Source organism: Scardinius erythrophthalmus (genome assembly GCF_964197995.2).
Source record: "Scardinius erythrophthalmus genome assembly, chromosome: 20".
Taxonomy (NCBI): Eukaryota; Metazoa; Chordata; class Actinopteri; order Cypriniformes; family Leuciscidae; genus Scardinius; species Scardinius erythrophthalmus.
Window position 1 is genome coordinate 4960828 of NC_138240.1, and position 22808 is coordinate 4983635.

Consider the following 22808-nt stretch of genomic DNA (forward strand, 5'->3'; position numbering starts at 1 on the left):
TAACTCTGCGATGAACCAAAAGATTAACACTACCAAAATACAAAGGAAAAACACTACCATTAACATTTGGGAGAATATAAGTTATTTGTTCTGTTTGCTCTAAGTATGTTTTAGTCCCACACTTACAGAAAGTTTTGATCTTTTAATTGAAGTCATTTCTATTCTTAGTTCCTGCAGTTTTGAAGGGATATAATATAGAATACAGATGTAATCTCACAAAATTAGTTTTAATACATTCTTCAAAAAAGATGGAGGTGAAATACACTGTAGTCAATTTTAGGATATCTGAACAATCGTGCATTTTTAAGCAAAGTTATCAGAACAATCTCATGTCTTAGATCTGACATTAAGTGTCATATACAGAAATAGAGGTGCTATTTTATTGTTTGATCAAGGGAACAGCTTTGTGTTTTTAAAGAAATTACATGAAAAGATCAGGAATTCTGGGTACATGAATGAACAGGCTATATAATCAGAGTTTCTAGTGTTTAATATGGAGGAATAACACAGTGGTACTTGAAGGATTATTCTGTGTGGCAAAATCTGAGCAAGAATCATTTGGGAGAAACCATTACATCTCTGTGGTGCAGAACAGAGAATTAAATGTTACATTGTATATATTATATATGCCCAAATCTGCACACCAAAAGACTCCATGAATAGCACAGTCTGATGATGATGGTGTTACTACACCTGGATTTTTGACTTGAGTGTTTTAATCTTGTTCATTTTTATAATCTAGTACCAAATTCCATTTTGCCATGAGGAGGAGTACTTTGTTACACGCCAAACTTTTAAAACCTATTTATTGTAAACCAGCCTTTGGACGAGCAGGTTTCTTTTATATGGACATGTACAATGGAAGCTAAAGAGAGAAATGTTGAGGCATGGATGATTGTTTTGCTCATAAATGTTAATGATTACCTGGCATCATCACAGCATGCCAAACCCGAGGAATTGAAATGAGCGCCTCCTGACCCGTTAGTTTTTTTTTTTTTTTTTTGCTGCCTCTTCATGTTGTGCACGTCTGCAACAAATCAGCAGAGAGGGGTTTGTAAAACATTGCCAGATAGCCCTATAGCTGATCTTCTCAAGGACAGTAAACACCGTGTTACTTTGCTCAGAAACACTCTCTCAGAAAACCAAGAAATGGCTGCATTATGAGCTTTGATGTTTTATTTTCAAGCCTATAAGCCAAACCATCACACTATATGGCACAAGTATACATGCTATTGTGTTCCCTCATGAAACCTGGTTTATTGTACACGTTATAATATGGGAATTGCTGTTATTTCAAGTTATACTATTATTATTATTGTTGATTAAATTAGTGGCAGGCCACTGGGTACCATTGTATGTTAATATCCCAATGAAATCTGTGCAAGATCATGAAAATGTTTATGAAATAAAGTAATAAAAGAACAAATGTCGTCCATTTATTTTATTCAAATTCTGTGTTTGATTACAGTTTGTAGATTTTAATATTTTACTATATGTTCAAAAGGCACTTTCCTTCAATAGGGGTGGGATCCAAACCATAGAACAAAAGGTTAAAACATCTGAGGATCGATGAACAGGCAAATAATGACCATTTTAAAGAGGAGATACATTTGTGCTTTAAACTAGCTATATAATAGTTTATCAAACATATCCAATAGGTCTTAAAAAATCACATTATTTGTGCCTCTAATGCTTTCAAAAAGTGTACCCTATAAGTGGAATGTGTCAGAAACATACCTATGCATTATTTCATTTAGGCTTAATACATTTAGCATATTTATGCAAAAAAGATTCTATGTGCTCAATGAAATCACAACGGATTCATTTAATCGTCAGCATTAGTTTAAAATTAATATTCTTTTCATTTGAACACCACACCACAAAGGGACACAAAGGTTCATAATCTAAAGGATGACGAAATAGTTTGTAATGTTATATCAAAGGATAACCTAACTTTGAAGTAAACAAGTATTCTATCGTTCGTCTATTGGCTAATGTCAGTGAAGTCCCGCCCTGCTGCACAGCTATTGGCCCGCTCGTCTGTCCGTCAACCCTCGGCTGATCATGGAGCGTCACTGTGGGGTTTTCCAGTCAGATTTTACTCCCGGAGAAGAGAGCAAGATAACGCCGTTACACTGCAGTCAGACTCTGATAGAGCAACTAAGGACTTTGGCCGTCAAGACACATTTAATTTTCATCAAGCTCTAGTCTACACAGATAAAGAAAGCATCGACACAGACGAAAGTTAAAATTTGTGCAGTAAACATCTCGCTCGCGATCGGACAGTGCGACAATCCTCTATTTTAACCTCTTCAGAAAACAACTGATTTGATGTAGTTTGTTGACTTGGGCTCAGGCGATTATCATTCTCAGTTGCTCAGTTACCCTAGCTCGTTTATTTTGCTGTTTGTAAATACCATTGCGCTCCTGGAGAAAATGTCCAGCCTGCCGTCCGTCAGACCCGAGAAGGGCCGAGTGGAAGTGGCGTTACCTGGGCAACAGGAGCAGCACGAGCGTCCTCAGACCGTCTACGTCATTCTGGACTCCTCAGCCGAATCTGTCAATCTCATCAGGTTAGTGCACGAGCATCACAGAAACTCTGGAGTTGTAACGACTGGTTCAAACAAGTGATTGTTTTAACTGATTGTTGTTTTGGGATCCTGCAGACCGTGGACTACTAGATCATGGACAGATATGACCTTAAGGCTACTTTGTTTAGCTAGTGCATGCAGCCTCTTGACAAGGAAGATGAACTCAATTGAATGTTGATGCTATATAAGCAAATCAGCGAACCTGGATGCTTTTAGGTTTATTTTGCACATAGTCCTGCCTTTATTTTTGCACATAACTTGACTGTTTTTAGTCATAAACTATCATAAACTATTTTAGAGTTAGGTCACCCAAAAATGAATATTCTGTCATTAATTAATCATTAATTACTCACCTTCATGTCGTTACAAACCTGTAAGACTTTCATTCATCTTCTTAACACAAATGAAGATATTTTTAATGAAATCTGAGAGCTTTCTGTCCCTCCATTGACAGCTACGCAACTACCACTTTGACTCTTTAAAAAGTTCATAAAGAGATAATAAAACGAATCCATATGAATTGAGCGGTTTAGACCAAAATTTCTAAAGAGACTCGATTGCTTAATATGATGAACTGATTAAATTAGGCTTTTATTCACATATAAACATAAATCAGCAAACATAAACAGAAGCTCAAGCGAACCTGCTTGACGCTTGAGAACAAACCTGAATGAATGAATCTCATTGGTTCTCGCACTTCAAGCGAACATGCTTGAGCTTCCGTTTTCTACAACTGATGTGTGAGTTGATAAATGTTTATATGTGAATAACAGCCTAAATTTAATCTGTTCATCATATTAAGCGATCGTGTCTCTTCAGAAAATTTGGACTAAACCACTGGATTCATATGGATTAGTTTTACGATCTCTTTATGAACTTTTTGAAGTGTCAAAGTGGTAGTTGCGTAGCTGTCAATGGAGGGACAGAAAGCTCTCAGATTTCATTAAAAATATCTTTATTTGTGTTCCGAAGATGAATGAAAGTCTTACAGGTTTGGAATGACTTGAAGGTGAGTAATTAATGACAGAATATTCCTTTTTGGGTGAACTACAATATTATTATGCATAGTACCCAATGTTGAGCATTGCAAATATTATTGCAAGTCTCTAAATATTGTGTGCAGGAGGAAGATGGTGCGGTCAGGAAAGCTATGGAACATGAACATTTTTTCATGCATGAGAATTCAAGTGTACATTTGAGCTTTCAGAATATCAAAAGAACCATCTCCTGTAATTCCTCAACCCAACCATCAAAGGCATTTCAGCCTCAACCTTTAAACCCCCCTCCTTCCCTCCCTCCCTCCCACCCTGCCAAAATAATTCCTCTGGAATGTCTGTCTGTGTTACTCTTACCCACTATAGCCGTTTAACCGGAGGCTTAGCTTAGCAGTTCTGTCCTGAGCCTCAGATTTCATGGGATATGACTCAGCAAATCTACCCACACATTTTCCCTTTCTCTTTTTTTCTGTCCATGTTTTCACTCTGCTTCCTCTCAAGTTCGTGCTTGCTGAGCGCACACTATTTTGCTCCTTTTGTACCCAAAGGAATGTGTTTTTCATTTGCTGTCCTCAGAAAAGACATGACCACAGCCTTTTCTGTCTATTGCCCAATTACCATAAAAGTTACGATTTTTTATGTTTTACATTGCATAACGTGCTTTCAAAGTTCAATATTCTTTGTCACGTCATCAGATAGGTGGTAGTTGTGTTCAGTACAGTAAGAGTAAAATGAAGTATTACAACAGTACCTAAAGAAATAGTTGCTTTCCATATATACAGTATACAATATTACAATATTGCAATAGCTTATATTACAGCACTTATAGAACTGGAAGTATACAATACAGAAAATTAATAGGGTCAGCTAATAAAAATAATTAAAATTTTAAACAGGGAAAATATAGTATGGGAATAAATGGATTTTTATTTAGAATTGATGCAGTGACTCCCTCTGGCGGTGACTATTGACTTTATGCGTTTGTATTTCTCTTTTCTTAGTAAAGGAGTAGTTTATATTTGGGTAGTCCTCAGCTAATACACTCCGAAAACATAGATTAGATAAGTATATGGCAAGTTTTCTCCTGTACTAGTAATTTTTGTTTAAATGGGTGTGTTTAGCGAAAGTTTCAGCTTGAAAAGCTCGAGTCTAGAAGCCGGGTAGCGTGTATAAATATAAATTTTGCCTCATGAATATTAATTACTTTCCCCAGACAGCCAAGCTGGTTGGCTCAAAGGCAAAGCGTGGGCGTGTGGGCGCTTGTCAGCTGGCCAAACATCGAATAGTGAAGGCTTGCCTCATGAATATTAATTACTTTCTCCAGACAGCCAAGCCGGTTGGCTCAAAGGCAAGGGGTGTGCGAGTGTGTGGTAGTCAGCTGGCTAATCAACGAATAGTGATCGCTTGGTCAGTGAATATTAATTCGGTTTTCTGACTGACAGCTCCAAGCAATGTTGAATAACCTTTTTAATATCTAACGTTACATGAGCTTAAGCCTTCATTGTAGTAGGTTTCGTAATGCCATAGTTTCACCGGAAGACAGAGGAGCTTCGCGTGCTCGGAGTGGCACAAACATGGCCACCTGGGAAACCAAAACACAAGCGAAACGGCGATGCTCTGCTCGTAAATCTCGCCTTTAGATCGTGCAAATCAGCGTGACAGCTCGTATCAGCCCGGGATTCAGATGCTGACCATGAGCTGATGCGGTTTACAAACCGAATTTACCGGAATGGTTGCGTTTGATAACGTTTGATCTGATTACGTCACTTGGATTATTGCGCTAACCAGAAGAGGCTTTAGGTATGTGATATCTGTGAACGGTCTAAAACGCGTTTAGTGCTTTCTGAGGATAGTATTTCATACTTTATGCTCAGAGGTGATGGTGTTGTGAAGGTGTGGATGTGTTTTTCACCGGTAAGATAGTGGATGTCTCTCAAACCTTTGAGCTGCCTATACTTTTGGGGATCAATACCCCCCAAAAATCTTGCATTGACAGGAAGCTGATTAGTTTTGGGGCATTTGTGCTCATTAGGGATTTGCCATTGATGCCTCATGAATGTGAATGTCTGTGTGGGCACACTAAATTTTGTCCATAAAAGCTCAAAATATATCCTGTCTATGTAGGCTGCCTTTTATGAGCAACTTATGTCCATCTTAAACAAGTAGTATACATAGTTAACACACACATGTCCTTCATACACAAGTAGTATACATAAATAACATTATTATATATATTGAGTTACGGATCGGAGCAGCAAAAAGTTCAAATATTAAAGACAAATGAACAGTCAGTAAAAAAAATAACAAATACACTAATTACAAGCATGGATAAATGCAATATAACAAAGTTACAAATACAGCAAGGTCTAACGGTAGTATTCAGGTACAGAAATGTTATATTTAAATGTAAAATAACACTGCGTAGTCTTCACTGTGTATGCTAAATATAGATTTATCTTTGATAAAGCTGTCTTTTGTTATGTGATTAACATAAACGTCACAGACAGCAGCAGGAATTTATAGGCTGCTGTCACTTTAAGACCTAACGCACGGATCCAATATAATGATAAACATCCGATTTCTTTCTGTTTACGTTCACTTAAAGTCACTATGAACCAGAAGTTGCGACTGTCAAAGCTTGCAGCAGACTGACAGTTGAAGGGGATCTTCTACCCAAGCCGTCAAACTGACGTCATCAGAGTCAAGTCAAGTCACCTTTACTTATAGCGCTTTTTACAATACAGATTGTTTCAAAGCAGTTTTACCGAGATAACAGGAAAATAATGCAATAAAGTTTGTTTCTAGAAGAAAATATCTTCAAAATAGCTTCAAAATAGTAAGTTCAGTGAATGGAAGGCCAGTTTAGAGGGGATGTACTTTTTCCAGATAAAGATCCAGATAAAGACAAAGATATTTTTTTTTTTATTTATTGTTCGCCACAAGATTAGTAATGTGCACTAACAAAGTAAATGGGTAAATAGCCCATTTTGATTTCATGCCAACTATAAGACATAACCTTTTGTGTTTACATGAATACTAGCTAAGATGGGCATTTTGAGCCCCTGGCGCTTTAATCGTGAAAGTGAAAGTTTCCTTTTCAGTCGTATCGCAGTGCCCCGCGGAACGCCATTTCTACTGAGGGGGACATATATATATATATATACATATATATATATATATATATATATATATATATATATATATATATATATATATATATATATATATATACATATATATACATATATACATATATACATATATATATATACATATATATATATATATATATACATATATATATATATATACATATATACATATATATATATATATATATATACATATATATATATATATATACATATATATATATATATATATACATATATATATATATATATATATATATGTATATCTCTGTATTCTGTGTAAGCACTGTATTTCTATCCATCAACGTTTGTGATATATGTATTAAATGTAATATATGTATTAAATATCTATTGGGAGTTTAGTGTTTAAGTGACAGACTTTATTCATTGCGGGATGTTACAGTAAACCCCTCCTGTTCACAGTCTCTGCATCAACATGTCAGATTATGGGAGATGTTTGTGGGCTGACGGTATGTGACGTTGGTGTGTTCTTCCCTTCTCAGTGTTGAACCCCTTCTGCCTGAGTCTGGGATCGTGGCAGATATTGAGGTGGAAGGCATTTTCTCCACCGATTCGGACACCTTCTACGAGCTCAAGAGTCAGCCCATCACCCCAAGGTGAGTCTGCCGAATGATCCGATTATATAAATATACTTCCTGTTTATATATGTACTGTCATCTAAACATTTAGATTGTGCCCGCATGCTAGACATGCTTATGAGAGAACCGCAATCATATCTGATTTACTTCCTGCATACTCTGAGTCAGATGTTTAGAAGTTTTTTTAATCACGTTTTGCCACATACCTGTTACTTGTTTTTGTTTTTACACTATAATCAGCTTTACCCCGTGGGATTTTACTGCAATGACTGCAATGAGTTAATGCATTTCTGAATTGTTGACATATTGTACATTCGTGGTTTGCTGCATTCGTTATATCACTCAGTTGCTTATCACTCATTTTATATGAAATGATAAGAGCGTTTTTGTGCTCATTTGTGTGAGAACTGCATGTTTTTTCTGGGGTGAGGCAGGTCAGTGCATGCTGTCCTGCAGGCGTTTAGACGGGGCGTTGGGTTTCTGTTGACAGAACTTCCCGGTGTCTGTTTCCAGGGACTTCCCAGTGATTCAGCACAAAACAAAACACCGTGATCAGTCATAATACCTCTTTCCACAGGTCTCCTTACAAAAAAAACATATTGATTATGGAGTAATATGTTTAAGGATAGTGGGTCAGATGGTTAGTTTACTGCAAAGAATTACATAACCAAGTGTTTTTTAAGATAAATCAATTATACAACGGTTTCAAAGTTCACACGCTGCTGTCTCCCACAGTCTCTCAGCTCTTATCTGACAGTGTGATCTGCCTGACATGGTAATCTTTGGATTGTCTTTGTAGCAAACAGTGTGTTTGAGGCAGCATGGTCTTGGCTGCTTGTTTTCTGTTCGCTCTAGGACTTCCCACAATGACTCATCACTAAAACGAGTCCGTGTGAAAGAAATGAAAGAAATGTGAAGGCCGTATTGTTGGAAATGCAAAACCGTATGGAGAGCAAAACACACGCTAAGATACAAAGGACATATTTTGTTTGTATTAGTCTCATTTGCAAGTTTATGTTGGATAAAAGTGTCTGATAAAACAATAAATGTTATTCTTGAGATAGTTTCAGAGGCGGAGCAAGTTTTTTAAAATTTACTTTATTAACATTTTATTTATTTTAAACTTTTTTTTCTTTGGAATAACATGCACTGATGAAAATAAGACAAGGAATGTTTATTAAGTAAATATGTCAATTTTTTGACAACATAAAATAGCATTTGCACTGCATTTAACTTCCACAATGTGATGTATTCTAGAGCAGGAAATAATGTAGAGCAGGATTTGATAATATTCATCAGGATTTAATTAGATCATAAAGAGGCAATCATTTTATTGGTTTCTATATTCTCCTGCTTTGCCTCAGGCACAGAAAGTCATTACATTTTGATATTTTTCTTTAAAGTAGCGTGCAGAATAAGACCTTTTATATAAGAAATTAACTATTTTTATTCAATAGTTTTGTTTGACAAATGACTAATAAAGTTTCATGATCTCATGAACGAGAGATCATTATTTCTGACCATCTTGTGTTTTAAGTTGCTGTTCTCATGCCGTCTGTCTTAAATTGATCTCTATCTTAGCGGTGAACTTTCAGCCCTGTGTTTCAAAAATAGCATGTGGTAATATGATTACAGCACGGGGGTGTAGCGTGGTACTCTAAGCTTATTTACCTTCTCATCGTCTGCCCCCGTAGTGGCTCTCTGCCCTCTGCTGACCCCGTGACCCCAGCCGGCTCAGTGATGACGTCACGCGTGTTGATGAGGCAAGAGCTGATGCGACAGCAGGCTCAGGACCAGGAGAGACGAGAGGCCCAGAAACAGGCGTCCAGCGCTGTACAGCGCCTTACTGACGCCACCCCTGCCATCTCCGTCGCCTCCACCATGCCTGCCACCCCGGCCCAGGTGCCCGTGGAAGTGCTGAAGGTATCACATGAGAAATCTATAAAAAATCAACATCAAATATGATGATTTGGATGTTTAAATATGGTTAAACTCATTAGGGGGAACTAAAGTTGTCCTGTGTTTGAATCCCAGGTTCAAACTCACTTGGAAAACCCGACAAAGTACCACATCCAACAAGCTCAGAGGCAGCAAGTGAAGCAATACCTCTCTCACACCCTTGGCAATAAAATAGCCAATCAGACGCTGGCAACATCTCCTTCGCCCCAGCCTGCCTCCGCCCCTGAGTTGGCCCCTGCTGCCAGTAGCACTCCCAGCAGCCCACTGGCTGTGCTCAGCCTTGGATCGAACAAAGAAGAGGTACAAACTGAACCCAGATCAGATCTTTCTGTTATAGAATGTATATTGCCAATAATGTGGTGGATTTAGTGAATTTTTAAAAAATAAATTAATACTACTATTTAGCAAGGATGCATTAAATTGATCAAAAGTGACAGTAAAGACATTTATAAAAGATTTCAGTTTCAAATAAATGCACAAAAATATGGAGCAGCACAACTGTTTTCATCATTGATAATAGTAAGAAATGTTTCTTGAGCAGCAAATCAGCATATCAGAATGATTTCTGAAGGATCATGTGACACTGAAGACTGGAGTAATGATGCTGAAAATTCAGCTTTACATCACAGGAATAAATGACAATTTAAAGTATATTCTAATAGAAAAGTAATATTTAATTGTAATCATATTTCACTATATATATATATATATATATATATATATATATATATATATATATATATATATATATATATATTTATTATTATTATCATTATTATATATATATATATATATATATATATATATATATATATATATATATATATATATATATATATATATATATATATATAATTTTTTTTTTTTTTTTTTTTTTTTTTTTACTGTACATTGATCAAGTAAATGCATCCTTGGTGAGAATAAGAGACTTCTTTCAATGATTTTTAATCTCCAAATGATGTAAGTTTAACAGTTCTAAATAATGACAGTTAGGTTATTGTAAAGATAAGAGTCCTTGAGCCAATGCCATAACAAAGGATGACCCATTTACACAATCACTGACAGCATAACGTAATGCTCTGTTCTGTGGCCTACTTTCACATGCACGATTACAAAATAATCTTTACGCTCACTACACAGTAACTAGATTTTAGTGTTACTTGTTCCTGGCTTGATTCTAGGCTGTTGTGGGTGGTTGCCAGGGTGTTACTATGCGGTTGCTAAGGTGTTGTTGTGAGTTTTTTCAGGGTGTTTCTATGCGGTTGCTAGGGTGTTCTGTGTGGTTTTATACTGATTCACAAAGTCTCTGTTATATTCTTGATATGGCTATGGTCCATTCTTCAATGTAAGCCTAGGTGTACTTGTCTGTTTTATTGTCTGCTTGGAAAAAATAATTTTCAATAAATTTTTGATTGCTTAAAAAAACAACTGTCGCACAAACAAAGACAATTATGCATTTGGCAGACATGATTATCCAAAGAGACTAAAATAAAATTTCCTATATATATATATATATATATATATATATATATATATATACACTCATCTAAAGGATTATTAGGAACACCATACTAATACTGTGTTTGACCCCCTTTCGCCTTCAGAACTGCCTTAAATCTACGTGGCATTGATTCAACAAGGTGCTAAAAGCATTCTTTAGAAATGTTGGCCCATATTGATAGGATAGCATCTTGCAGTTGATGGAGATTTGTGGGATGCACATCCAGGGCACGAAGCTCCCGTTCCACCACATCCCAAAGATGCTCTATTGGGTTGAGATCTGTTGACTGTGGGGGCCATTTTAGTACAGTGAACTCATTGTCATGTTCAAGAAACCAATTTGAAATGATTCGAGCTTTGTAACATGGTGCATTATCCTGCTGGAAGTAGCCATCAGAGGATGGGTACATGGTGGTCATAAAGGGATGGACATGGTCAGAAACAATGCTCAGGTAGGCCGTGGCATTTAAACAATGCCCAATTGGCACTAAGGGGCCTAAAGTGTGCCAAGAAAACATCCCCCACACCATTACACCACCACCACCAGCCTGCACAGTGGTAACAAGGCATGATGGATCCATGTTCTCATTCTGTTTACGCCAAATTCTGACTCTACCATCTGAATGTCTCAACAGAAATCGAGACTCATCAGACCAGGCAACATTTTTCCAGTCTTCAACTGTCCAATTTTGGTGAGCTCGTGCAAATTGTAGCCTCTTTTTCCTATTTGTAGTGGAGATGAGTGGTACCCGGTGGGGTCTTCTGCTGTTGTAGCACATCCGCCTCAAGGTTGTGCGTGTTGTGGCTTCACAAATGCTTTGCTGCATACCTCGGTTGTAACGAGTGGTTATTTCAGTCAAAGTTGCTCTTCTATCAGCTTGAATCAGTCGGCCCATTCTCCTCTGACCTCTAGCATCAACAAGGCATTTTCGCCCACAGGACTGCCGCATACTGGATGTTTTTCCCTTTTCACACCATTCTTTGTAAACCCTAGAAATGGTTGTGCGTGAAAATCCCAGTAACTGAGCAGATTGTGAAATACTCAGACCGGCTCGTCTGGCACCAACAACCATGCCACGCTCAAAATTGCTTGAATCACCTTTCTTTCCAATTCTGACATTCAGTTTGGAGTTCAGGAGATTGTCTTGACCAGGACCACACCCCTAAATGCATTGAAGCAACTGCTATGTGATTGGTTGATTAGATAATTGCATTAATGAGAAATTGAACAGGTGTTCCTAATAATCCTTTAGGTGAGTGTATATATATATATATATATATATATATATATATATATATATATATATATATATATATATATATATATATATATGGGATATTCCACGGTTAGCTCTGCATTAAATGATTTTAAGACAAGAAGCGGAAGGTAAGGTTGCCTCCGCAAAGTGCATTCAAATCGTTTAAAGCACAGCTAGCCATGGATTATTCTGCTTATACCATGATCAGGTGCCAGCATTGACAACTTAAAGCTGTTATTGATGTTTAAAGCGCAATATTTACCAGAGAAAAAGAGACAGACAGAAAGAGAGAGAGATATGAGATATGCGTACCTGCGTCTGTTCAGCATCTCTCTCTATTAACAATGAAGCTGTGAGTTTAATTACTTCAAAATAGCGATGTAACCCCCTCATTGCTGAGAAATAAAATGTAGACTTTTATTAAAAAAAAGTCACAGTTGATAACAAGTGTCTGTGCCCCTGAGTGTTTCTGTGTGTGCGCAGTTCGGTCTCTGCTCTCTGTGTGCGAGTGATGTATGCGTATGTGTGTTTCAATGAAAACAGCGCATTCATATAGAGCGTGATTAAACTTACTTGGGGAAATACCTGTGCATTAAGCGCTTTTATTGCACACCTTCCAGCCAATCAGAGTTGAGTATTCAGACAGACCATTTGGCCAGATAACTTTCACTAGGATTTTACACACAGTATCTCAAATCTGACCCAGATCTGTGGTAGTAAGATATATGCACATCAACCGTTCACTTTCATATTCTGTATATGATATAGCTTGTGTGTGAGAAGTCAGAGTTTAGTGTTGTGTTATCAAACAATGCTGCATTGATAGGATAAGGTTTTATTCTCCGACCAGCTTGTACTTTAGGCTGCTTATTTTGCTAGTCATAGTCTGTGAATTTCACATGCTTACAAAACTGCACTAACCAGTAATTATTGTCCTAATAATCTCAAGTCTTAAGCCGTTTAGAGTATGCTAGACAACTAATTAAGTGTTTGGCTCTGAGACTCGGAAAGAGTCTTTTGAAGAATTTGCCTCGCATTTACTAAATACAATAGTGCGCTTTGTCAAGTCTGCGTGAAGTCGGCCAGACTCTCTCGGGCACTTTGCTTTTGGTACCACATTGTGCTGGTAAATATCACACTCAACGCTCAATGACCCCTGCACACTTTGCACTTGGTGTGGGCTTGGCTATTAAAGCCTTTCAGTCCTGTATTTCTCCTTCTCAATCAAAACCACTGGCTGGAAAACCCTACGATGAAATACAAGCTCGCTAAGGTTGGAGATTTTTATCAGACTTTAAATGGGATGTCTGTATTTCTCATCTCCATGTGGCCGGTGTGTCACTCTGGAAACTGCTGTGTAGTGTGTTATTTAGACTTCCTTCTGCCTCATGACTCAGCATGGAAGTCACACTTTAAAGCATACTTTTGTGCTAGAAGGACTCAAAAACATTTGCATCTACAAGTCCTGCTAAGCTGTTTTTTCCTCTCTTTTCGATATGCACAGATAGAAGACGTCATTGATGACATCATCAGCCTGGAATCGAGTTTAAACGATGAATTTATGACTCTGATCGAATCGGGTTTGCAGCTTCCCAACACGGTATGTAGAAACATCCTTAGTTCTATTGAGGATCAATTGAGCAACACATTCATTTCATAAGAACTGATTAGGTAAAGTTTGTTAAACTTGTTTTGCCTCACATTTTGTAACAGATCTTACATGCATAACGTTTTTTTGTTTTTTTTGTGGATAATTCACTGATGATGAGGAAACAGCCATTAGTCATAGTTCCCATGAATGAATTGAAGCAAATTTGTCTCCAAGAAAATCCTGCTCTGACATGCCATTGCTTTGGAAATACAATTTCAGTTTTCAAATCAGTAATTTCCAGTTGAGTCTGGGAGGAGTTCAGGTAGAGGCGCTTGTGTAACAAGTTATGATTAAAGGTTAACTTAGGCTCATGGGCTTCTGTATTGTCAGTAAGTGTTTGCATTCGGGATGTTTGGGTTGAATGTGGGCTTGAAACACTGGGAGCAAATATAAACTTCTGACACATGGCTCACAATGGGTGGGGTTGGCACGCCGCGGAGGAGTGACAGAGAGCTGCCGCGCGCACACACATGCAGAAACACCGGCCATTCAACTTGTGTGTGTGAACGAGCTGATTTCTGTGGCCTTTTTAATACTCCAAAAGATATTTCCCCATTTCTAAACGTCCCTTTTTACGGAGAGACACACAGAAAGAGGAAGCACTTTGCGAGTGTATAAGAGAACATGAGGATTCTGGTTTTACTGCCGGAGAATGAAAAGAAAAAGGGCCAGATTGAGGTAATTTTAGCACATTTTATCTCTCTGCCTCATTGCCTGTCTTGTCACTATCTGTGTAAATGCTGTGTGAAGATGGTAGGTTTGTGTTTTAGTTGCTTTAGAGACAGGATGGCATGTTTTATGACAGTTTAAATAATCTTAGCATGTTGGGAACAACCTGATGGGTTTATTTGAGCGTGTGTTGGGCAAGATATGCCTCAAAGTTTTGATGGATTTTACATAATTGATTTTTGCACAGTTGTCACCTCATCGGTTTTACAAATCAAAAGCCACCTTTCAGGCTAGCTCGGTTTTTAAAGATGAAGGAAATGTGTTTTCTGTTAAACCCTCATGTTTCAAACTTCAAACATATTTATGGATCTTATGTAACTGGTTTAATAATTCAAAAAATGTCTGACTTCACTCTCAATGCAGCTATGGGTTCATTGAAGCTCGGTGATGAAATGCAAGCAGAGCAAACTTCATTTGTGAAACCTTTTTTTTTTTTTTTTTTTTAAATTGTCACATCTAGTATGGAATTATGCTTAGATGTGTTGTGTTTTATGTTCTCAAAAGTTTTAGTAAGCACTGACTGAGGAAGGTTTATGAAATTTTATGTTTTGACCTCCAAATTAATTTATATTTATTAATATAATTGTCCTTGCCTTTTCCAGTTTGTTTCACTTTACAAATACACATGCACACAGGAACCGTTTGGCCATTTTAAAAGATGTCGCCCTTCAGATATGAAGGTTCATTTTTGTGGTGAACTGAATGAAGGTTATCCATACGCTGCACCATGTGTGATGAGGGGGCCTCTCACTAGATAATGCCGTGGGCGGGGCCCTGATTTAATGCGTTGTGGTTGGTTTTCAACAGCTGCCAATCTCAGGAAATCTCCTGGATGTGTACAGCAGTCAGGGCATGGCGGCGCCCACCATCACCGTCAGCAACTCCTGCCCTGCAGACCTGCACAACGTCAAGAGAGAGTTTACCGGTCTGTATCTCTTGTCTTTGGCCTTCCATCTCTTTATCTCACTGCTGCTTCTTCCTCATTTCTCTGGCACTGATCCTTCACCCACCAGTCGACAGTCTGACTGTATCAGCAGAGTTACACACCACATTTGCCAGTTCCCAATTTCACTGCAGTTTCCAGTTAAGATCTGTTCATGCGCACACAAAAATATAATCATCTCTGCATATGATTCATTATTGTATCAGTGGATATTTGTGCTTTTGCAGAACTTATGACTAAGTAGTTAGTGTAAATACCCATCAGTCACTGGCCAGCATGCAATAAAAAGAGAATTATAGAAGTAAAACTTGTGTTTTAGTAGCAGTTGTAATAAATTAGCAGTGTTTTATTAGACTTTTGGAAAGATGGGAGGGCAGATATGGTTTGTGAATCTTAGGCCATGTTTACACAGCAGCAGAATATGGTTGTCTTGTATTTGAGTCCTTAATAATATGTTTACATTTACACACAGTTCAGTTGTTTACTGGAGTGACAACCACATTCTATAACCAAACTCACACGTCACACCTGTACATTTTCGGGACTCACAACCGCATTCTCTAGAAAAACGGTCTGAACAACTGACTCCAGTCTGAACAACTGACTCCAGTCTGAACAACTGACTCCAGTCTGAACAACTGACTCCAGTCTGAACAACTGACTCCAGTCTGAACAACTGACTCCAGTCTGAACAACTGACTCCAGTCTGAACAACTGGCTCCAGTCTGAACAACTGGCTCCAGTCTGAACAACTGACTCCAGTCTGAACAACTGACTCCAGTCTGAACAACTGACTCCAGTCTGAACAACTGACTCCAGTCTGAACAACTGACTCTAGTCAACTGACTCCAGTCTGAACAACTGACTCCAGTCTTTACAACTGACTCCAGTCTTTACAACTGACTCCAGTCTTAACAACTGACTCCAGTCTGAACAACTGACTCCAGTCTGAACAACTGACTCCATTCTGAACAATTGACTCCAGTCTGAACAATTGACTCCAGTCTGAACAACTGACTCCAGTCTGAACAACTGACTCCAGTCTGAACAACTGACTCCAGTCTGAACAACTGACTCCAGTCTGAACAACTGACTCCAGTCTGAACAACTGACTCCAGTCTTAACAACTGACTCCAGTCTTAACAACTGACTCTAGTCAACTGACTCCATTCTGAACAACTAACTCCAGTCTGAACAACTGACTCCAGTCTGAACAACTGACTCCAGTCTGAACAACTGACTCCAGTCTGAACAACTGACTCCAGTCTTAACAACTGACTCTAGTCAACTGACTCCAGTCTGAACAACTGACTCCAGTCTTAACAACTGACTCCATTCTGAACAACTGACTCCAGTCTTAACAACTGACTCCAGTCTGAACAACTGACTCTAGTCAACTGACTCCAGTCTTAACAACTGACTCTAGTCAACTGACTCCATTCTGAACAACTGACTCCAGTCTGAACAACTGACTTCAGTCTGAACAACTGACTCCAGTCTGAACAACTGACTCAAGTCTTAACAACTGACTCTAGTCAACTGACTCCAGTCTGAACAACTGACTCCAGTCTTAACAACTGACTCCATTCTGAACAACTGACTCCAGTCTTAACAACTGACTCCAGTCTGAACAACTGACTCTAGTCAACTGACTCCAGTCTTAACAACTGACTCTAGTCAACTGACTCCATTCTGAACAATTGACTCCAGCCTGAACATCTGACTCCAGTCTGAACAACTGACTCCAGTCTGAACAACTGGCTTGACTCCCATTGCTCGTTCATACAGACAGTATTGGAGATGCTACTGTAAGTTACTGTGTAAACAAGACATTTTGAGACTCACATCTGTAAGTAAATGTGGTTGTCAATCCCCCAAACTGACAGTGTGAACGTAGCCTATTTAGCTAACATAAAACCTTAAAAGTGCAGTGAAATACTTCCTTGTATCTCAGTTTACTATCAGAAACCACTATAAATGAGTTATTTGTTGGTTGATTCCCACAAAAAGTCCCACATCTCATCAAGCCCGACACCGTAGATTTTTGGATGGGACCATCTATTAGTTTGAACAATGACATTTGTGTAGCAGTTCTGTCTGGTGCTGCTAGTGACAAAGAAATTGCACACTTCCCCTTTAAAATGTAATATAAATTGCCATGTTATTTGTTTTATAGATGCAGAGGCAAAAGCTGTTATGAAGGAGAGGCAGAAAAAAGACAACCATAACCAGAGTGAGTTTTGATTTCTTGAAGATTTGACCTGCAGTTTGTTTTTATCTCTAAGATATGTCATTACTATCTGCACATAAAAACCTGAAGATTAACCGTCATTGGTAGTGTATAAGGAAGTAAATTACATTTCTGTTTATCTGAAACAACTTGTCTGTCTAGTTGTTCCCATCCATTTAATGTGTGTGTGTGTGTGTGTGTGTGTGTGTGTGTGTGTGTGTGTGTGTGTGTGTGTGTGTGTGTGTGTGTGTGTGTGTGTGTGTGTGTGTGTGTGTGTGTGTGTGTGTGTGTGTGTGTGTGTGTGTGTGTGTGTGTGTGTGTGTGTTTTGTAGTTGAGAGAAGAAGAAGATTCAACATTAATGACCGCATTAAGGAACTTGGAGGTCTCATTCCGAAGTCCTCTGACCCGTCAGTATCACTGCTCTCATTCTCACTTCTCTCTGGTTTTCAACAGTAATAATTTGCACTGCTGAATGTATTCAGTTAGAAAGATCATTTAAATTGAATTGAAATTCTAAGACCATTAATGTATATTTAATTTGTTTACATTTTTTTTGTCCTAAATGTTTTTAGTCATAGTTGTTTCTGTCTTATGTAGAGTATTTTTAGATGATTTAATTCGGTGCAAGCTTCTGTTAGAGTATCTGCATGTGTTTTCTCAACAGGGAGATGCGCTGGAACAAGGGCACTATCCTAAAGGCGTCGGTCGACTACATCCGCAAGCTACAGAAGGAGCAGCAGAGAGCCAAAGAGATGGAGATGAGACAGAAGAAACTTGAACACGCCAACCGCAGTCTGCTGCTGCGCATTCAGGTATTCTGCAGCACAGATTTACACACAAACTCTTTTGCCATATGTAAATTCATTCCACAGAGTTATTTTATATACTATTATAGTTTTTGTAAATATTTTTTATTTTTTTTATTTTTAGTTTATATTAGTAATTTATTGTGCTTTTGTCATTTTAATTATTTTGTTAAATATATATATATATATATATATATTTAGCTTTACTAAAACTAAAAGTCAAATAAAAATAAACTTCAACTTAAATGTTTATTTCAGTTAGTTGTCAAAGCAAATTTTAATTATCTGTGAAGTTTTTATGGTTATTTTTTTCCATCTAATATTTATATTTTATTTGATTTCAGCTTAATTTTTAATTAACAAAAAAAAACATTTTTAATATTTAAAAAAAGCAATAAACTGAACAGAAAATGTATTTTTTTACATGTGTAAATGCAAAATAAACTGCATAGAAAATTCCTTCTGATTTATTGATTGATTGATATCATTAAACTCCTTATTGTATATTATTTCATAAAATAATTATGAACGTGATTCTAACTGCTATTCTTTAATGTTGAGAAAGATTTTTAGAACTATATCTTTATCGTTATCTTTATAGTTATCGTCCTTGGTGTGAACAGACCTTAACTGTCAAAAAAATGGTAAAAAGAAAAACTAAAATGGATTTAAAGCTCAGCGAGTCTCTTCTGTCAGTTTCTAGTAGTAGCAGTTTGTGCAAAACCGCTGTATCCTTGTGTATCAGGCAGCAGATAACTTTGCATTCCCACTGGTAGTCGCCGCATCACACCATCGCTCATTTGCATAACACTGACCTTTGTTCAACTCTCTGCAAAAATCAACATTCTTATTAAAACCTAATGTCTTCAGGCCGCCCTGTCACTTTAATACGAATGTTCCTTCAGTTGTGATTGAACATGCATGTTTAATGACTGTGCCTGTGTGATCGACAGGAGCTGGAAATGCAGGCTCGTCTCCACGGCATGTCTTCATCTCAGATCTCTGACTCAATGCTCCAGCCGCAGACTTTAACTCTGAATCACATCCCCAGCCATGACCTCTCCAAGACCCTTCTGTCCCTCAACCAGGCCACGCCCTCTTCTTTCTTGTCTCCGCCATCTTCTACCTCCTCAGTGGGCGGGGTGGTCACCAGCCCTCTGGACCTCGGGACACTCAGCTTCGGCGAGTTAGATGACCCCTCTGCCTCCGTGTTTAGTCCATCCCTGATGGCGGAAATGGGGTTAGGGGATATTTTGATGGATGACAGCGGCGCTCTGTCGCCTGTAGGGGGCGCGGATCCCCTGCTTTCCTCAGTCTCCCCGGGAGCGTCCAAAACCAGCAGTCGTAGAAGTAGCTTCAGCATGGAAGAAGACTTGTGATGGCTTCAATTGGGACGATAGTTTTGCTTTAAGTTGCAAATCCTGCTTGCACGCTCCATTGTCGGCCAGTAGAGGGCAGTGTAATCCGAGGTCTTTATTAATCGCTGTACAGTAGAAGTCTCGTAAACAGAGTTTGAGATTCTCAAGACTTTTTTCTAGAGGTGACACAAGTATGGAAAGACTTCGGGAGCAGACCCTGGTGTGTAGAGCCTCATTTATTATCTGGACCTCTGATAAATATTTAGAAGAATATATGTACATAGAGTAGATTTAGTCCTAAACATCTATTTTGTGTTTTTAATATGCAGTTGGATGAAAAGTAGCACTCTAATATTAACTCATGGAAACAAACCACATGAATTTATTAGACATGTTGGGGAAAAAAAACATGCCTGAATAGTAAAATATATGATTATTTTTTAGGTTCAGACCTCTCCCAACTAGTGGGCTCCAAAAGTCTGAGACTTTAAACTTTGAAATATGCAATACGCAGGATTTTGAATCATAAATGGAGTAAACATATTTTAGATTCTGTATTTGTCAGCTGCTGTCATTAAAGTGAAAAGAGACAAACCAAATACTAAGATGTTATCAGTTTAACTTTTAACTTAAATTATCATGCTAATATACACTACTGTTCAAAAGTTTTTCTTTTTTTAAGAAATTAAGACTTTTATTCAGCAAGGATGCATTAAATTGGCAAAAGTGGCAGTTAATTAATTTATAGTGTTACAAAATATTTCTCCATCAAATATCACTTTTAACGGATTCCACAAAAATATTAGGCAGCAAAAACGTTTCCAAGATAATAATAATAATAATGACTGATAATAATCAGAAATGTTTCCTGAGCCTCAAATCATCATATTAGAATGATTTCTGATGAAAATTGAATGATGCTGAGAATTCAGGAATTATAAATTATGTTTTAAAATATAGAAAACAGTTATCTTAAATTGTTTTACTGTTTTAACTGTAAGTAAATAAACATTACAAATGTTTACCGACCCCAAACTTTTTAACAGTCATTTAAAATGTTGTATGAAATATCTCAGACTTTTGGAGCTCACTGCATGTCAGTGTTTGTCGTATATGTAGCTCATCAAACATAAAAGGGACAGTTGTGTTTTATTTCCCTTTTTTAAAGTTTAGAGTGTGTATCTGTACGCTGTGCATTTGATAAAGGCAGTAAACCAGCTCCTAAACGTGCTTTTAATGTCCTCAGGAAAACAACATCCCGTTCAGCTCTTCTTTCATTTCCTGCTGGGACGTTTGTGTTCTGATGTGAAACTGGTGTTGATTGTTTCATGCATGTTTGATTTACACGGATCACCTCACTGATGCATACAGTAAACACATGACGAAACATTTAAATTGAGTTTATGTCATACCTACAGTATCTGCGCCATTGTTCAGCGTTGCGTCTCGGCTTCTATGATGTTGATTTGATCCGACCGAGACTGGTCATGTGTTGATGTCAGATTGTCTATGCAAGTACTTTCATAGTGAAGTGGCAGAGGGTTGTGTGAGCCGATGACCGTCGCGTTTCCTTTGACATTCAAAGACCTTCCGGCTCTGAATATTACTGTTGTTCTCTGCCAGAGAGCCACCAATCACATTAATGCATCATCAAACCTGTCATTATCATGAGTTTGACATTCATTACTGCGCTCTTTACATCCCTTATTAGGATCATGATGACTTTCAGAAGTTCTGTTTTTATTTATTCCGAGTCTCGTTCTGCTGTTGATGCTTTTCATACGTGCTAATAGGCATTAACGGTCACATCCTGATTAAAAGACACCGTTTTGAAGCCGAAAGTGATGGAAATCTGAAGAAAACTGGGTTTATGAATGTGTACAGTGATGTATGAGTTGGCGTGATACTTCTAGGTGACCATGTTGAAAACAGGAAAGTGTTTCATATCACACCTGAACGATAACATTGTTTTATTTTTTTTATTTTGGCATTTGTTTTTTTTTTTTACCCTGTTGTGAATAGACGGATCTGAATATGTATGTTAGTAATAGCAACTTCTTGTAGTTATGCAACATTACAGCTCATCTATATATACATTTATATAATATCTATATATTATGTGCTGATTTAGCACAATGACTAATGTACATTCGGAAGAGTTTTATTTTACCACATCTATAAATCATGCATTTAAGATGACATAAAATGTATTTTCACTGCTATTTAAAATGACACAAATTAGACATTGATATCCAGTGATTTTATTATCACGATATTATTGTTTTAGAAACTTGCTGGCAAAGAGGGAACGAGATTTTCTTGTATCTGTAGATGAACAGATCAGTGTAATGAAAGAGTTAACTTGAGGATCTCTGCGGTGTGAGTGTGATGATCCAGTGTCCACCACAGCATTCAGTCCTATAGGGAATTATCTGTTCTGTTTCTGGCTAAATCATCAAGTACTTTATTTCTTTGAAGCCTCCATGTTGGATGCCCAGCGATGGGATTTGTGTTTTTGGAGGTTGTCGTGCAGTTCTGTCTGCTGAAATTTCCTCAATCCTGCCATCGGTTCTGTGGTCGGTGCCGTGTCGAGAGCTTCGTCTAAACATTCATTAGAAGACCTTCAAGTTCCCTCTATACTGCGGAGGACTATTAGGCAGCGTTTACATTCATCTCTTGATTATGTTCTTGATAACATCCACTGTCCAGTCAGACTTGAGCAAAGGGAATGTGTTAGTCGTCTGTTATGTATTTCAATATTTCCACAGTGCTTGTGGATGTTTATTCCCTGTATTTTCCTAACAACTTTGAAACAAGCAACAGTTGTGCAGATTTCTTTTTGTACTCTTGAATATATAGATTTTTTTTTTTTTTTTTTTTTTTTACTTTTTAGGAAAAAAATTATAAATAAAGTTGTAAAACAGCTATGTGTTTGTATGAGTGTTATTTGGTTTCTTTCTTTTTCTTTTTTTTTTAACTTTCTGACTTTTTAGTAAATGACCAGGTCATTTTTCATTCCACATCAAAAGTGTGAA

The 22808-nt window shown here is 37.6% G+C and overlaps 2 protein-coding genes across 3 annotated transcripts in view; one reads left to right on the forward strand and one right to left on the reverse strand.

The window, feature by feature from the left end:
* Window positions 1-22808, reverse strand: part of LOC308681284 (myoD family inhibitor) — a 40559-nt gene that overhangs the window by 4043 nt on the left and 13708 nt on the right. Inside the window, exon 7 of one of the 2 annotated variants that reach the window (XR_014029013.1) lies at window positions 9009-9254. The gene's annotated coding sequence lies outside the window, so the exon portion shown is untranslated. Of the gene's footprint in view, window positions 1-9008; window positions 9277-22808 lie in introns of both variants that reach the window. The other variant, XR_014029014.1, reaches the window with a different exon arrangement.
* tfe3a (transcription factor binding to IGHM enhancer 3a) lies at window positions 1397-22698 on the forward strand. The gene is made up of 10 exons (XM_081350032.1): window positions 1397-2573; window positions 7242-7355; window positions 9032-9260; window positions 9372-9596; window positions 13560-13655; window positions 15243-15360; window positions 17555-17611; window positions 17941-18016; window positions 18274-18421; window positions 19369-22698. The coding sequence occupies exons 1-10, from the start codon at window positions 2437-2439 to the stop codon at window positions 19792-19794; spliced, it is 1626 nt and encodes a 541-aa protein (XP_081206158.1). The 5' UTR covers window positions 1397-2436; the 3' UTR covers window positions 19795-22698.

What these genes read in the sequence shown, in the direction of transcription:
- tfe3a (XM_081350032.1), top strand. Translation starts at nt 2,437, where the DNA reads ATGTCCAGCCTGCCGTCCGTCAGACCCGAGAAGGGCCGAGTGGAAGTG. An exon ending in CGTCAAGAGAGAGTTTACCG is followed by an intron (nt 15,361 to 17,554) that starts GTCTGTATCTCT and finishes TTTGTTTTATAG; the next exon opens with ATGCAGAGGCAAAAGCTGTT. An exon ending in ATTCCGAAGTCCTCTGACCC is followed by an intron (nt 18,017 to 18,273) that starts GTCAGTATCACT and finishes TTTTCTCAACAG; the next exon opens with GGAGATGCGCTGGAACAAGG.